Consider the following 16281-nt stretch of genomic DNA (forward strand, 5'->3'; position numbering starts at 1 on the left):
TGGAAGAGGGAAATAAATGGATACCGGCCCACAAAGGAACCAATCCAAAAGCTTGTCCAGACGAAGAAAAGATATCAAGCTACGAGAGCGAGGTGCTCAATGACGACGTAGACTGACTGGTAATCAAGTAGACGTGATGCTAGTGCTTGATGTCGTTGGGCCAGTAGACATCGAGATGGTTGCTGGGGGGAGACGAAGAGATAGAGGACGATGAAGGGCTGGCGCCAGAACTCAACCCCCCAGCCGACGCAATGGATCTGCTGCTCGATGATAAGGTCGTCCTTGAAGAGGTGCTGATACTTGATGTGCCATCGGCTGTTGTGGTATTGGTACTTGTCGAGGCTGGATGGATAGTCGTTGAGGTAGTATCGGGAGCACTGGACGTAGGATGTGCACCTGTCGAGAGATTAGGCGTGCTGGATGCTGTTTAGGCATCAGTTGAAGAAGTATGCGAGCTAGACGTAGTATAGATACTTATCGAAGTGCTGTGAGAGCTAGATGCAGTTGGGGGGTGGGGGGGGGGGGGGGGGTGGGGGGGGGGGGGGGGGGGGCGGGCAGAGGCATTGTCCTGCTCGTCTGGTGGTCATGATCCAAACCCGCAGTCGGAGAACTACTGCTGTAGCGAGTCCTCGAGGACTGCGTCTTATTTGCTCTTGGGCTTTTTCGTACCCCTAGCAGAGGTGCTGCCAGCACTCTTCGTTATTGGCCTCTGGGCTGGCTGATGGGAGTCTCGAGGCACATCCTCCAGCTATTGAGACGGAGGGGATATGGATATAATCATTGCTCGAAGGCTGGCTATTCTTCGTCAGTCTCGGGACACTGGATGGTCCGGACCACCAATTTAGGAAGCGCAACTGTACACTAATACGAGTAAGTGAGCGTATCTCTTCTCATGGCGAGCTCAATACGCAAGGGTGAACAAGACCACTGGATCTCGCATCGAACAACGCCATGCGGCGCAAGGCTGTGGACCCCAGAGCCAACAGGTTTAGACCCATTTAGGAAGGATGGCGCTCTACGGAGTACTCGTATTCGAACCTCAACCGCCCCTGAGCCCACCAGCCCCGAATCGGGATGCCAGAAAAGGGGCCTCTCCACTCACGACATGCTCAACGTTGCGTTTTTGCTCTAAAACTGGTGTTCAGGTCTTTACTTCTCTTAGCAGGGCGCCAGTCAGTGTGCCTTGTGGTTCCTTATGCGAGGTCCATTTGATCCGCTGCTTCGACCGCGCGGGCTCTCGCACCGACCTCGGTCGTCCACATGGCTCCTTCAAGATTAATTACGGAGCGAGCGAAACGTGCTTGCTGAACAGAAACTCCCCAATGCCATAAGCGGCACCGTTGCTTCCCCATCCGCTGCCCTTGAACCCCGTCTGTGGCGCGGCGACTTCATCGGCTGTCAGTGGCCATCTTCAACATGGACGTGAAAGGACTTTCTTACCGTTGATGGACATGGTGTGGGAGTTGATCTGGACCTGGCCGAATTCCAAGTCCCTGGCCAGGGCGAGTCCTTTGGCGTGGTTCCTCGTAAAGACCGAGGCGGACAGGCCGTAGGGGGTGTCGTTCGCCAGGGCCAGGGCCTCCTCGTCGCTCTTGACCACGTACAAGCTCGCGGACGGCGCGAACGACTCCTCGCGGGAGAGCCGAGACTTGGGATCCACGCCCGTCAAGATCGAGGGTTCAAGTGAGGTGCGCCCCGTGTATTTGGCGCTGCCGACGAGGAACTTGGCGCCGTCGGCCACGGCCGCTTCGAGGATGTCGTGGGCGTGTTTTGCTCCCTCCACGGTGATGGCGTGGCCAGCTGAGGGTACGGATTTCGCGGCTTCAACCAGCAATTGGGTGAATTCCCGGGCCACCTTCTCGTGGACGATGATTCGCTCGGTGCCGAAACAGATCTGGCCGTGGTGGGCGATCGCTAACACACGTTGAGACATGCGTGATGGGACAGGAGAGGAGGGACATACTTGCCTGCAGGCAATTCTGCACGGCAGCCTTCAAATCGGCGTCTTCCAGCACAATGGTCGGGCTTTGATCCCCCAGCTCCATCAAGACAGGCTTGAGATGCTTGGCCGCCACGCTCCCTATAATCCTCCCGACCGCGGCACTGCCGATGAATTCGACCTTTCGCAGGGCCGGGTGGCTGATGATGGCTTCGGTGACGGCAGGGCCGTCAGCACGGGAGCACTGGATCTTGTTCAGTGCTCCGGCTGGTAGTCCTGCTTCGGCGAAGACCTCGAGCACCAGCTGGTGGGTCCACGGACACAGTTCAGACGCCTTGAACACCACGGTACAGCCAGCGGCAAGGGCAGCCGCGATACCACGGCAGGCTAGAATAGTTGGAGCGTTCCATCTGCCACCGGGTTGGTCAGAGAGTGCGGGCTGCTCAAGGAGTGGAATGTACTTACGGTATGATGGTCAGGACGACGCCAACGGGTTCTCGAAACACCAACGACGTCGTTCCCGGTATCTCGGAGTCGGGAATGCTCCCGCACACGGTCGAAACATGGGCCGACGTCTCTCTCACAAACTTCGACGCCCAGGTCACCTCGAACTCTGGCCAGTGCGGGTCACAACTGGTCTCGGGGATCTCCCTCTTTGCCAACTCTTCCGCTTTGGTGTCCAGGATGTCGGCGACCTTGTCCAATATCGCCCGGCGCTGGGCGAGCGGAGTCTTCCTCCACGTCTTGAACGCCTCAGCCGCGGTTTCGACAGCGTTGATTCCGACGTCGACGGTCGCGCTCTGGGCGTAGTGGATGGTGTCACCGGTCGAGCCTTGAACGACGGGGAAGTTCTGGGATTCGGGCAAAGACACAACCTCGCCTCCAATAACATTGGGCACCACAGCGGCACCAGACGGGGATCTCTGGAGATACATGTTTGAGATTTGCAGCTGAAGATTACTGTCCAGCAGTCATGACAGCCACTCTCGAGCTGGCGATCAAGTATAAATATTTGTCGAAACACCAGCCTGTAGTCACATAGATCAGGCCTTCAGGCCTCCTGTCCTGGATTCTTGTTTCTTATATGTCAGAACAACGCAGCTGCGACATCAGCGAGTCTCTCAAAGGCCTGGCCCGTAACGTAACATATATGACGAGGCCATCTGCGTCCAAATGCAGTAATTTCTCGGATACGGGTGGCCTAAGCCTGATGTGAATCCCACCATGATATCGGGCGGAACTCCATGATCGGGGATGGATGCTCGCCCAGGGCAAATAGTTCCTACCTTCGCGCCAACATCCAGGTTCTTTGCTGCCATATGAAAGTCGCTAGCGGAATGTTGCTACATGCTGTATGCAAGGATGAGACACCGGCACTCGCATAGAGCCTCTACTTGTTGGAGACGGAGGACAGAAAAGCCACTGCTTGCCTCATCGAGTCAGCTGTATATGATATGCTAGTATAGTCCTTCACACGACAAAAGCAGACTCGACAGCTTCTTTCAATCTCCAGTGCGACCATGATCGATCTCGTTTTGGCAAGCTTTGCAAATCCTGGTTAACACAGCTGCAGGCTCGAAGCGAGGGGCAAAGTCGAGGAGCTTCTCAGTCCTTTTCCAATAGGAACAACTCTTCCAAGGCAAAGCTCTCGACTTTTTCTTGCCATCCCTCTGCGTCTTCCGGTCCATCGTCATCTAATACTCCTGAAGGCCCTAATGCCTTCAAGTCCATCCAATTCCAGGGATGGAGTATCTTTTTGTTCTCAAGCAAGAGGTCATCCACCGACCGGTTTCCCTGGCTGCTCGTGCCGACTTCAACGTTGCGCTGTTGGAAACCCTTCAACACCCGAAGGAATGTAGCGCCAAACTTATTCTCGCACAGCACCACGTCGACAAAAGCACCCTTCGCGATCAAGAACTCCATCACCTTTATACGCCGCTTGATTCCACTCTTGTATGAGGAGGCCACCTCTGCCAGGGCAGATCTGTGTGGTCCTGTGCGAAGCGTCAAATTGATCTCGGCCCCACGGTCAACGAGCATCCTGACAACACCCACATGACCCTGCGCCGCTGCAGCAGCTAATGCTGATCGGTATTCTCCACTCTTGAGCTCCAGATTGATATTGGCGCCATTTGTAACGAGCCACTCGGCCATTCCTTTGTTTCCGGAACCGGCACAAGCACAAGCCAAGGCTGAGCCATGACTGCCAAACTCAGGAAGCAGATCAACATCTGCACCTGCCTTGACCAAGTATTCCACTGTTTCCAGCTTCTTATACGCAGCTGCCGCGATCAGAGGAGAGCCGAACCTGTATTTCCATTGAAGATTGACATCTGCGCCGCGAGAAACGAGTAACTTGACCATCTCCACGTCTCCCCGTTTTGCTGCAATAATCAGTGGAGACCCATAATTGCACCATTCGCGAGGCGGGTTGAGATTTGCCCCCTTTCCGATCAGGAACTCTACCATATTTTGATTCCCTGTCCAAACAGCGTCGGCGAGGGGAGTTCCCCCAACCCCAAGGTGAACATTAACCAGCGCTCCATGGTCAACTAACAGCGCAGCCACAGGGACACTTCTACTGTCACAGGCTGCAATCAAAGGAGATTTGCAGACTCCATTTTCAACTCTCATGTTCACGTCGGCACCATGCTTGATCAATGTGGACACAAGTCTAGTATCCCCGTGATAACAAGCGGCAATCAAAGGCGATCCAAAGGCGTAATCTTCGGAGTCAGGCAGCTGAAAATTGACATCAGCACCCTCATCGAGCAACAGGCTAGCTATCTGCTCCTTAGCTCGCCATACAGTGTCCTCAGAGCCGAAAGGCGTTCCGCCGGCCCAACGCCAATTCCGGCTCTGCAAACTGCATGCAATCAGCAACAATTCACCAAGGGATTGTCTCTCTGCACGCAATCCGCAGCAGCCCAGGAGGCTTTTAAACAACCCAATGCAGCCATAATAGGCAGAAAATGACATGAGGCTCGAGTAGTTTCTTGGGTTGTAACCGTACTCTCTGTCATATTCTCTTACGTAAAGACCTGTAGAGGTTTTATGTGCGCCTCCATAGTATGGGAATGCCCACCACTTGGTGAAGACTTGTTTGGCTCGCTCAAGTTGTTGCTTGTCTCCATATTCAGGACAAATTTCAAGGAATCTCGTGAGATGCTTGATCCAGAAGGGCGAGTAAAATAACAGTGGGTATTTCGCTACAATATCTTCTTCAGACATTCGCCGATCGTCCTGACCGGAAGGGACAAGACCGTCTTGGAGGGATAAGATCTTTGGCTGTTCAAGGTACGCCAGGCAGCATTCGAACATGAGCTCATGACCCCTTGCTTCGCTGCTCGACGATGGATAGTTGTTCTGGTCGACCAGAAGAAGATTGGCTCCGAGAAAGTCCTTGATGGACTGGTGAATAAATTGTACTTCTGTTGCCCATTTATTGTGTATGTACCGCCAATTATTTTTGTCGACTGGCTCGGTGACTTCGACAAGTCCACGACATCGATTTTGAATCCAGACTCTCATCTGCTCTGTAGATTTGGACCTGGCAGGTGTTGTGTCGCAATATGGGTTGTCGGAGGGCTTCGACGATGATAATGACCGCGACTCCACGAGTCCTATCAGCTCCCCAATGGACAGAGGTCTTTCTGCTACCAAAATGACATGCAATATGAACTGCATTGCGGAGCAATGCTGAGCTTTGACCTTGTTCAACATTCCTCGAAAGACGTCGTAGAGATCAGTTGGCGTGGCACAAAGTATTGCTCGGATTTGGGATACTTCTTCCCAATCAACCATGGCTTCTCTCAGTTGATCGATGACGAGCTTGACCCACAAGAATACGCCGTTGGCTCTGCGCAAAATATCATCCGTCAGCTCTGTTACCAGGGATATAATCCTGTATTAGAGCACTGATTCGCAGTATCGCTGAGCTTGGCATGTGCGTATGCCTTGATGCCCTCAAAATTGCATCGGCCAAGATCAATCGTGGTCCATGTTGATTTGTGGTCGGTGAAATTATCAGGCCGGCTTGACAGGCAAATCCGTATAGCTGCCGTCGACTGGTCCTGGCTTGTCTGCAACTGCTCTTCCAAAAGTTCAAACACGTCGGGCGCCAGAAACCCTTCACCCTCGTCGAGAGCATCTATGAAGATTAACGCTCGAAATTCAGGGAAATGCATTACCTCCTTGAGCATCTTCTCCAGGGTTTCCTTTGTCCATTCCACCGACCGTACCTGAGATCCCCTTGCCGCTTTCATCTTGAGGTAGAATGGTTCGAGACACTGAAAGACGAGAGGATTTTGAGAGAGAATCTGGTGTAGAATGGTTCGCAGCATTCCATCAAGACGTTTCTCCATTGAAACTCCTCTACCGTTGAAGAAGAACCCGCAGACGACGAAGTTGGTGTCGGGAGGTCTTTCCGCCTCTTCGGTATCCAGCAAATGTTTCATCAACGTAGACTTTCCACAGCCAGCTTTTCCTTTAATGAGGAGCTTTCCCGGGTCCGAAGCTTTCCAAGATAGATACTCGGTGGATGTCCGCACCCACCTGTAGGTGGCTTTATATGCAGGGTCGACCTGTTCCTGGCGAACTTTCATCTCAGTGAAGGAGAGCATTTTCAGAAAATCTGTGGAATTTCTGTAAGCAGAGATGTAGGGGCTTTGGAGGTATCGCCTACCACTGTAGCTACGCTCGTCAAATGACTCGAGTCGACCTAGTTGCATCAATTGTCAGCGCATGCTACAGCGCCAGCCCACTACAGAATCAATTGGCCTTTCAGATAGTCCGCAGCTCGGTGGATCTCCGAATGCCCAGGGACGTAACGAAGAATTTGTTGCCAAGGGAAAGATGATAGTGCACAAATTGCTCACCCGTCATCTTCGTGGCTGTGGACGGGAGATATTAGCTTCAGGAATATCAAATTGACTGACCACGGTTTGATTCTGCGAGCCCCTGAACGACTCTTGGAGCCATCACAAGAAGAACTTCTCGAGCATAAGCAGCGGCCGTTGCCGCTGCATATTCTTGCCACTCTGTGCTCTTGTGAGAATCCGAATAAGCGCAAATGCCGCGGACAACCAGGCAGGGGAAGACATCCATCAATCCAGCGGCTTCCATCTCGAAACAGAGTGAATTGTAAAATCTCTTGCTGAGCTCGCTCGTCTCGCTTCTTTGCAGACTTCATGACCAAGTCGCCTGATAGGATCGTGCTATAGTGGATCTGGATCTCATCTGGAGGGTCGCGATCAGGCCGTTGCACTTCACAATCATCATTGTGGTCAATGCAGTTGCTATCTTTTTCGTGGTCACAGTCTGCTCGGAATAACCGATCGCGAATGGGGGGACGCTTATACCGATCCTTCATTCTTGTTCGTGGTGTTCGTCCAGCATCGCAGTGATTGCATTCATTTCAAGAGACTTGACGTAGATAATTCCAACAGTGTAGGCATCGGCGGAGAGCTGAGTCTTTTGAGGCATAGCGAAGGGATTCACAAGTGCTGGTCGTAGGAGTATTAGAGCTCTGCTTGTCCAATCCTGAAGTCACCTGACCAAGTAACGTATACAAGACTTCCGACATTGCTCAACAGCAGGTGAAGAGTGAGCCAAGTAGGAATGGCTCGCAGGGAGAAAGTGAGGTCTTGAATCGAAAAAAGCCCAGAGCAGCAGGGCGATGCCTTGTGCAATGTACAGCCACCGCCGGGTGTTGCTCATTAGGCTGAATGGAACCACTTGCCAGCAGTCCATTGGGCGCCACGGGCTGAGAAGTTGCGGAAACTTGCATGGTATCTGTCACATGGGCTTACTGCTTGGAGGAGAATCTCTGGTTTTCAGCCTCACCTGGAGTCAAGAGGGCAGCGGCTAGGCACTGAGGGCTAATTATCTTTGTCACACTCGGAAGCTTCCACCCGCTGTGTTGTAGAGGAACTTGTCTCGCTTATTCCCCCTGAACACCAACGTGCAGCAGCAATATCTCTTACCCAAACTGCCTCGCATCACCGTCACATGGCGGCCAGAACCTTAAAGCAAAAATGAGAGGTCTTGGTTTCGCAGTCTCTAGACGAATTAGAAAACTGCTACTCACACCCTGCACCGCGAGAAGGTGCCTCTCTGACGCAGGGCGTCCTCCTCTTTCCAAAGTCCCGCAGGACCGATTTTCCAAACCTTCCTGAGTGGATGCTTTGAGTCAACTATGAAAACATATGACTCGCTCATCGAGTTCTTCGTTGTCGTTTTTAGATCCATACGTCAAATCCCATTCCAAAGACTTGACCGTTCAATGCGCATAGGCGCACTTCAAGCGACGCGCGGAGTTGTACGTCTTAGCAGCTCGCGTTGACTTGTAGCTTTTTGTGACTGGCTCCTCCCTTTCTCCAACCACCCGCGCGTTCGTGTCTGCTGCGTGCTGAGGCTTGTTCTGAATAGACTGGAGACGGTCAATAATTATAAGCGTTGTCGGACCGGCACTAACTCATACTTTGTTGGATCTTTCCAAAGGTGTAAACCGGCACGAGGATTGTAATTGTGTCCTTCGTGTGGGAACTGTTGATGCAATTGCGGCGGCGGTAGTTGTGGTTGATTTGATCAAATGTACTCAGTCTCGATGTCGTCGTGGTATGTGTTGAGTTATTGCTAGAGGGTTTGCCATTTTGGCTTTGTTGTAACTGACGTATATTTCTGACAAATAGGATGAACATCTGATAGACACGGCGGTTTTGATGGCTGAATCTATTGCTGACTGGGTTCGTGGTGAATTGGTTGTATGGGAAACATCTGAGATTCTGAATCAATAGCCAGGGGCACGCTCAAACATAGAAGCCGGCATATTCATGTTGTGAGTGCTCATGGTGATGGCTGGGTTGACATGAGGATATTGATGCTGAGGGAGCCCCCAAATCGGATACAGGCCTGGCGGTGGCAGTAGTGGAGGAGGGGGAAGAGGCGAGTAGAAGTCCCCGTAGCAGTGTTGTTGATATTGATAGATGTGATCATATTCACAAAACGAGGGAGGGTACCACTCTTGTTGAAAAGGAAATGGTGGTAAACACCCCTGATGAGGCGGAGTAAGAGGTCGAGGTGTGAGGTGCTCCTGCCAATAAGGAGTGGGTGCTGGAAGTGTAGCACATGCAGAAGTCGGTTCTGGTGTTGCTAGTCTCGAAGGAGAGAATATTGTTGAGATTGTTTGAAGAACTGTGATCATGTGGTCGTGCCCGTGATCCGATGTGCCACTTTGTCTGTGCAACTCCGTAGTTTTGCTTCGTAGGTCGATTGCTGTTGTGAGATTTTCGAGAATGTTGTCGGGCATTTGGATTCCGTCTCGAACAGCTGAAACGGCCAACTGGAGATGATTATTCAGGGGAATTGTGCTCGGTCGGTTGTAGAGAGTCCTGATCCAGGACAGAACGTTGTCTGTAGCTTGTTTGTATTGACCATACATCTTTCCATATTCTGGACTGAGGATAGCCATGTCGCATAGATGTGACAAATATGCGTCGATAACTGTGGATTTCGTAAGATTGAGGATGAATTCGAACGATTTGTCCAAAATGAGTGGTGTGCCGAGCTATTTGTGTCCGTTGGTGCATCCGGATCTGTAGAGAACGAGTGTGCTGTAGGATTTGCTGCTGGGAGAGCGAATGTAGCTAGACTGTGCTGAGTTGTATACTGCCTGCCGTCGAGCGTGCCGTGTGTGTGTTGGTATTTTGGGTCTATGGACAGCAGACATAGGAGAGGGGCGGCATTGTGGCAATTTATACTCGAAGGGAGGAAGCCCGGGAAATGGTTCATACACCTCTGTACCAAGACTGTATTGTTGGGCAAAGGAGAAGCGGTGGAAAAGGTTCTTTCAAGACCTACCATACACACGAAGTCTCACCAAGTTTGGTCACTGCCATGATTGAGCAAAGGAGTACCATCCCATATACCTCATCCAACTGGTTATTGGTTGGATTCTCTGAAAGAGGCTTTCCGTCGACTGGGTCGTTTGACTATCCAGCCTTGGATCAGCAGCATCGCGTTCGGATACTGGAGATATCGTGATGACTGATCTGGCAACGGGGTAAACAGGCTCGAGCGTGAATAAAGTCTCCCCAATCAAACCCCTCGCAGAAGCCTTCACGCGGCAAGGTTTGCAGTGCACATGGTTGCGTGTCGGAACGCAGAGAATGTCTGCTAGCCTTCGGAACTTGACACGTTAGGTCGACGGTAGAGTATCTGCAATCGAACCGGATGATGCACATAGACCTCAAGAGCAAGAGTATAGCAGTGTTTGGCGTCAGGCTGGTCGCCTGAGCCTGAGCGAGCCGTCGTGAGAAAGCATATATGCCGTTATAAAGCACGCTGAACCTCAGCGTCCGCCAGATTCTCAAGATCTTGTGAGTGGAGTACCGTCCACCTTCTTAGGCTTTCGACCAGGCTCGACACGAAGTTTATGTCAACCCGGGAAAATTGGAAGAAAGGGAGGGGCGGCGAATGCTCAGGCATAGACAAGGTATGTTGGGATCCTTGGTTCTCGAAGGTCTGCCAGCCAGCAATCGCGACGTGAACCGGAACTTCACGGTGTACACTGGGGAGCATTTTCAGATGGATAGGCGACGAGGCGAGAGCGTCTGTTGGCAGAGAGGCCCGAATGGTGCACGGAGATTGATCGAAGAAGCCTGCTCATTCATCGCGAGCGCTAACTTGCACAATGGTAGTAGATGTGATGGCTGCTCTTTTCGCTGGAGAGAAGTGAGGGAATGAGACACGATAGCCGCAATGATGTGTAGTTCGGATCAATTACGGAAAAACTTCATTCCATTCCGCTTTCCATGATGGACGGTGGTGAGGATGAAGAGCATAACTGTAATATCATCCCGTGGGGAAGCGTTGCCATTTTCTCAGATGTATCTGGGGGTATATATTCCAGCAATATGAACTACCCGACAGCTTCGCAAAATCTTAATATCCATGAAGAATACCGCCCACTATGGGCATTAGTGCCCCCAGAAATGCTATGTACATGACCCCAACGCCGTGCAAAGTGAAAACACAATCAGTCTCGACAGCACATTACTCTCCTACTTGTAGAACCAATACGTCGCCGAGTAGTCCACGCTGAAAGCCGCAGGCATGTCTGCACATGTCTCCGGTGGCTGTCCACCCGCCGTGCTCAAGCGGTAGACGGCCTTGATTTCGCTTTCAGTATCGGATCGGGATGTCAGGTATAGCCAGGGGACTGCACCGTTGCCAGTACCGCTGATGCCGGGGACTGCATTGGCCGGTGCATCGGAGGAGTGCACTTTCTGTGCAAAGATAGTGCCGAAGTCGGGGGACTCGGGAGTGTCAAAAGTAAAAACCGGAGTGGTGGTATTGGAAAAGAAGTGATGAGATGAAAGCTGAAGCTCCGAGGGTGCAAGAGGAGCAGATGGATCGGCTGGCAGAGGGTATTGTAATGCCAGGTTGGGGATCAGACCGAGGAGATCTGGATAGTCGGCAGCCACACACGAGGCATTGTAGAATCTTGCAACAGCTCCGACTGCTGCAGGAGTGGCCGTGGCATTGGCGCACGTATAGTTCTATTCAATGTAATGTCAGCATGTCGTTGGCTAGGAAATGGAGACAAGAACTCGTACCTGAACACCTCTGCCTACGGCAACATGTTCAAGAACCAAACCCGCCGGACTCGGTAGTGGTGACGGTGCGATCGGCATAGCAGCTTTTGACAGATCACAAGTTGGCGATGGTTGGCCAGGTTGTTTAGCTTGTTGCATGTATTGAAAGACAACGTCGAAGTAACCAGCTAATGTTGGCGTCCATTCAAACGTATCGCGAGTGAGTGGTGCGGCCATCATCGTAGGCGCCAATGAGGCGAGGAGTATCGAGTACTTCATTTTGGTAAAAGAAAGTCGTGATTGATATTAATGAAGGGAATTTTCTGGCCCGCAGATGCTGTTGGGACTGCAACGAAAGATTCACACTGATTAATGAGATGCTGGAAGAAGCCGTTGAGACTGAGAAGAAAGACTGTATATGAGGAACCCAAGAAATCAGAGGCCATTGTCGAGACCAGCCGCCGCATTATATCAACTTGTAAAGTGGACTGGTATACCGACCACGGATAGGATGGTTGCTATTCTGACGGTGGATCGCGGTCGAGAAGGCAGTGTTTCTATCTTGAGGTCCTTGCCCCTGCAATTGGCTCGCCAGCCACGGTGGAGGCTTCTTGGCCGCATGAGAGATGCAAGAGGCGGCAAGGGAGATTTGTCGGCTGCGTGTCTGATCGACGAGGGTCCGGTGTAATAATAGATGGGCAATTGGCGCCTACGGCAGCAGAGGACCAGGGAATTTGGAGCCTCTTGTGCCCTCTTGGTTAGGCTGGGACCCAGGATGCCCTGGCGAGCAAGCATTCGATATGCTGGTCGGCTGGCCGCTTGTTGGCCTCCGACACCCAAGCTCCGTCTTCCTATCGGCTTCCTTCAGGCGTCCTCGGATGTTCTTCTGGTCATTTCCTTGCCGCCGGCCTGCCGCCAGCCCTCCATCCCAGAGGCCAATCCCAGAGTGTTTGGTCCACTGGGCGCTGGATGACGTGCATATGCAGCCCGCAAAGCGGATACGCCTTGTCGAGGAGGCGTCCAAGTCGCTCTCCGAGTCGTTGTCTTCTTTGTCCGCGCCCAGACATCCCCTTTCCGGCGTTTGGTGTTCGTTTCACGTTTCCAGACACGGCATCCAATCGAATCCGTGTTGGCGCTTGTCTTGGGGCTTATAACCATGCGTAGGCAGCTTGGGCGAGAGCAAGCAAGTCTCTGAGGCGCTTCCACCAACACAACTATGACACTGTCATCTGTCAAGTTGCCGCGTAGACTGTCCTTGCACCACGCGTGTGCAGTGGCGACGGCGCAGACGAATTGCTCCGCTAGGTAGGATGATGTTCTTCAGTGCTAAGTACGGAAACATGCCATCAGACGTAAATGGGCGCAATTACCAATACTGTGCAGCATGGGCAGGCGATGTCTTGGAGAGCTGGATCCTAGTTGTCCCCGAAAGGATTGCCCACGGAGCGCAAAACAGGTCTCTTGGATTCCGTGAGGCATCATCAAGCTGACTGTGGGAGCCAGCGTGGTTTCTGGAGATTCTGTACAGAGACAAGGAAGATCCGTGGCTCGCATGGAGTTGCGTGCGTATGCCACGTTGCCCGTCTTCTGCGCTTACTTGACAACGTCGATAGATCATTCCCGTCAGCCTCGACTTTGCCTCTTGGAGTCGTTTCAGGCAACGTTTACGGTGCTGGAGTCTTGGTCGTACTACTAGTAGAAAGTCGCAGCCAGTCCTTCTATCATCCGCGGCGATACCCTGCCTCCTGCGATCTAGTGCTCACTTCGATGGATCCCGCATAAATATTAGTTGGCGTGTAGCCGCCCCAGAAACGGCCGGCTGCCCGAATGACCGTAATCCTTGGATTTGAAATTGGAGGATTCTAATTTGTTGTCACCCTGGAGTTGTAAATAATGTTGTATAGTCAAGGGAGGAGTGCCCTGGCTTTAAGACAGACTCCATTGCATCAAAGCCTCCTAGAAGGCGCACGCGTGACAGACCCGTGTGGAGCGTGCCATTATCTCATCTCTAAAGAAAGGCAGCGAGATGATAGAAATGGAACGACCTCTGAGAAGCAACAGGATACTCCGTCCGACGAAAAAAGAAGCCGGAGTCCTTGGAAACCCGCCGTAGGAACAAAGAAGAGCCTCTAGCAAAGCGACTTTGCTCACCAGAAGTTATCCGAACTCCTGCTGATGCCAGTCAGGGTCGTGGGACTCAGGTGATCCAAGTCCTGCGCCGCCCGCCGCTGCGGCGACTGCTGCTTCGCCCAGATGGACAACATTTCGATCAACATCTGCAGTGCCCATCCAGTAGAGCATCACGAAAACCAGCATGTGGAGCGCAAGACAATAACCGGCAAAGAGGTTGCGCGAAGTCCTGGTAGCGAGAACGACCCTCGTCAGCGAAAATACTATTCTTTCTGGGAAGCTCATGCGTTTGTAAGCACGAGTAGCTTCTCGGCCACGAAAGGCGGCGAAAGGAGAAATATTGGCCTCGTATTGGGACTTCCAGCGGCCGGTCGTAGTGTCATCCACATGGATCGCGGTGTGTCCTGGTGTCGCGGAGTAAGCTGAAGATGTGGTTGGGCCCCGATTGTACGCGGAGATATATCGTGTTTTTTCGTACAGGTTCAAGTTATCCTTCTGAAGCGAGGCGACTTCTTGACGCAGGGAGGTGACCGTAGCGTAAGTTTTGGATAGCTCTTCCTCAAGTTGTTGGTTCTTCTGCTTGAACCGATCTCTCTGAGCCTGGATCATCGGCAAAATGCCAGATCCTCCGCCAAGCGCATCTCCCGCTCGCAGTGACTCCAAGGTATTGGTTCTCGGCTGCATGTCGTAGCCCGAAATGATTGAGGATGTGGGTGACGCCCTTCCTCTCCGCAGAGAGCCCGTCGGAAGCCGAGACACATAAGTCCCGGCCACAGACATGCCCGAAGAGGGAAGTACGTTGGCCGCCTCCTCCTGCACGCGTATGAGGTCGTTCTCCAGGGTCGAAGAAAGCTTCTGGGACTTCTCCAATTCGGCATTCGTCCGGGATAGCTCTTCTTGAAGATCTTCAAGCTGGCGCTGGAGGTCTTGGTGTGAGACTCGCAGCAAAGTCAGTTCGTTGGTCAGCTTTTTGTTACGTGCGAGGAGCAGCTTTTCCAAAGATTGCTTCGCACTGTTGTCCACCGATCCGTCCACAACAGCCTCGTCCCCGTCTTCATCGTCGCCAATTGACAGTTCAATTGACCGAAGAGTATCCAGTTCCCGTCTCAGATCTTCGTAATCGGACCATTTATTAACCTTCGTTCGCAGCTCCTCGTTCTCATTTGCGAGTTGAGACCGCTGTCTATCGGCTTGACGCAGCTTGTTGTCCCAATCTCTCTTTTCTGTTTCTCTCTCGAACCTTGCGGCCTCAATTTTTCGAAGGAGGGAAGAGTTTTCGGACTGCAGGCGTAAAAAGGAAGGATCGTCTTCAATATTGTGATTTTCAACGCTCTGAGAAGTGGCTCGAGCAAGGTCGACTCGAAGCTGTTCATTCCTCGCTTCAATTTCGGCCAGACGTGCAGTTGTTTTTTCAAGTTCGTAGGTCATCATCTCCAGCTCTGCAGCGGCAGCTTTAGATGATGCTGCTTCAGCCGACCCATCTTGAAGTCGCTGAGACACTTCGTAGCTGGCTTTCAACTCTTTGAGTAGCCTGTCTTGATTTTCGACCTTGTCTTCCAGAAAGCGCTCCTTTGCGGCCCAGTTGTTTTGTTTCTCCTCCAAGACATTTTCCCATTTGGCTTCGACCTCTTGCACCAGGGTACCTGTTCCGGCCTCAGCAGCTTTCCTGGCCTTGCTTTCGTCTTGCAACTTTCTTTCCGTTTCTTCGAGCTGAGCAGTCAATTTACTGACCCTAGCGAGCAGTTGGTGATTCTCAGTAGTGAGCTTGGGCACCGTGTCCTCGGAGGCAACTAGAGAGTCGACTGAAGCTTCGAGGAGAGGAAATGGATCCGGAGCCTCGGACAACGACTGGTATAGTTGGAGGAATGCGGACGAGGAAGTCTTGCCATGGCCAGTGATCAGGTCAATGAAAGTTTGATACGCTGCAAGCGATTAGTTTCGGATCCGTTTCCTGCAGGAGGGTACACAAACATTTCAAGAGAGTCTTATATTCAGTCAACTTCGCCGCATCCTCCAATTTTCGAAAGTCTTTCGTCTTCTGGGCGAGCTCCTTCCGTTCGAGCAACGCGTCCCTCTGCTGGGCGACAATTTCCGAGGCCGTGGAATCTAGTTGGGCCATCAACGAGGAAAGATCGATATCTGATGAGTTAGCCCGCTGTGTGGACACCAGGTGATGGACATGAACTTACTCCGCCATGCTGCGATTGCCTTTTGGAATTTGTTTTCTGCTTCACCAGGCGGCCGCTCGAGTATACCTTCAGGATGGGAGTCACCATCCTCCGCCCGAGGGGCATTGACCTCTGATACCACTATTGCATCCATACCGTCAATAGGGGTGTGGATTCACTGATCCTCCAGTTTGAAATTCCGCCGACTTGGAGACTCCATCAGCAGTAGTAAGTCGGCAGACCTCTGTCGATGGAGCAAATAAAGTGGTCTGAGCCTATAGGAGCCTTCGAATTAACGACGAACGCGTCAACAGTAGCGACGACGAGACGGAAGATCTGGCCTTGGGGTTGACCCCGAGACTGCACCTCGAAACCGAATATCCCGCAGTAACTGCGCTTGGGCCGCATTGCTCCGCTTCCACTCATAACCACGATTCGACCTCACGAA

The 16281-nt window shown here is 52.2% G+C and overlaps 5 protein-coding genes across 5 annotated transcripts; all 5 read right to left on the reverse strand.

Moving 5' to 3' along the window:
- Window positions 1-74: 74 nt before the first annotated feature.
- PV07_02851 (uncharacterized protein) lies at window positions 75-2874 on the reverse strand (the record flags this gene model as incomplete). Its single annotated transcript, XM_016389497.1, has 5 exons — window positions 75-396; window positions 1284-1386; window positions 1441-1914; window positions 1964-2349; window positions 2405-2874. 5 exons carry the CDS (start codon window positions 2872-2874, stop codon window positions 75-77), a joined length of 1755 nt encoding a protein of 584 aa, XP_016251399.1.
- A 670-nt stretch (window positions 2875-3544) lies between these two features.
- Window positions 3545-7063, reverse strand: PV07_02852 (uncharacterized protein; the record flags this gene model as incomplete). Its single annotated transcript, XM_016389498.1, has 3 exons — window positions 3545-5798; window positions 5858-6659; window positions 6877-7063. 3 exons carry the CDS (start codon window positions 7061-7063, stop codon window positions 3545-3547), a joined length of 3243 nt encoding a protein of 1080 aa, XP_016251400.1.
- Window positions 7064-8729: 1666 nt separating this feature from the next.
- Window positions 8730-9410, reverse strand: PV07_02853 (uncharacterized protein; the record flags this gene model as incomplete). The annotated part of the gene is made up of 1 exon (XM_016389499.1): window positions 8730-9410. One exon carries the CDS (start codon window positions 9408-9410, stop codon window positions 8730-8732), a length of 681 nt encoding a protein of 226 aa, XP_016251401.1.
- A 1358-nt stretch (window positions 9411-10768) lies between these two features.
- PV07_02854 (uncharacterized protein) lies at window positions 10769-11996 on the reverse strand. Its single transcript, XM_016389500.1, has 2 exons — window positions 11557-11996; window positions 10769-11499 (listed from the first exon to the last, which is right to left on the reverse strand). The coding sequence occupies exons 1-2, from the start codon at window positions 11812-11814 to the stop codon at window positions 11002-11004; spliced, it is 756 nt and encodes a 251-aa protein (XP_016251402.1). The 5' UTR covers window positions 11815-11996; the 3' UTR covers window positions 10769-11001.
- A 977-nt stretch (window positions 11997-12973) lies between these two features.
- On the reverse strand, window positions 12974-16137 carry PV07_02855 (uncharacterized protein). Its single transcript, XM_016389501.1, has 3 exons — window positions 15855-16137; window positions 15637-15804; window positions 12974-15587 (listed from the first exon to the last, which is right to left on the reverse strand). The coding sequence occupies exons 1-3, from the start codon at window positions 15985-15987 to the stop codon at window positions 13693-13695; spliced, it is 2196 nt and encodes a 731-aa protein (XP_016251403.1). The 5' UTR covers window positions 15988-16137; the 3' UTR covers window positions 12974-13692.
- Between the last annotated feature and the right edge of the window lie 144 nt (window positions 16138-16281).

Source organism: Cladophialophora immunda (assembly GCF_000835495.1).
Source record: "Cladophialophora immunda strain CBS 83496 unplaced genomic scaffold supercont1.2, whole genome shotgun sequence".
In the NCBI taxonomy this organism is placed as follows: domain Eukaryota; kingdom Fungi; phylum Ascomycota; class Eurotiomycetes; order Chaetothyriales; family Herpotrichiellaceae; genus Cladophialophora; species Cladophialophora immunda.

Coding starts and splice junctions, on each gene's coding strand:
- PV07_02854 (XM_016389500.1), bottom strand. CDS start 11,814: ATGAAGTACTCGATACTCCTCGCCTCATTGGCGCCTACGATGATGGCC. Junction 11,500..11,556: donor CCGTAGGCAGAGGTGTTCAG/GTACGAGTTCTT, acceptor TACATTGAATAG/AACTATACGTGCGCCAATGC.
- PV07_02855 (XM_016389501.1), bottom strand. CDS start 15,987: ATGGATGCAATAGTGGTATCAGAGGTCAATGCCCCTCGGGCGGAGGAT. Junction 15,805..15,854: donor GGCAATCGCAGCATGGCGGA/GTAAGTTCATGT, acceptor CTAACTCATCAG/ATATCGATCTTTCCTCGTTG. Junction 15,588..15,636: donor ATATAAGACTCTCTTGAAAT/GTTTGTGTACCC, acceptor AATCGCTTGCAG/CGTATCAAACTTTCATTGAC.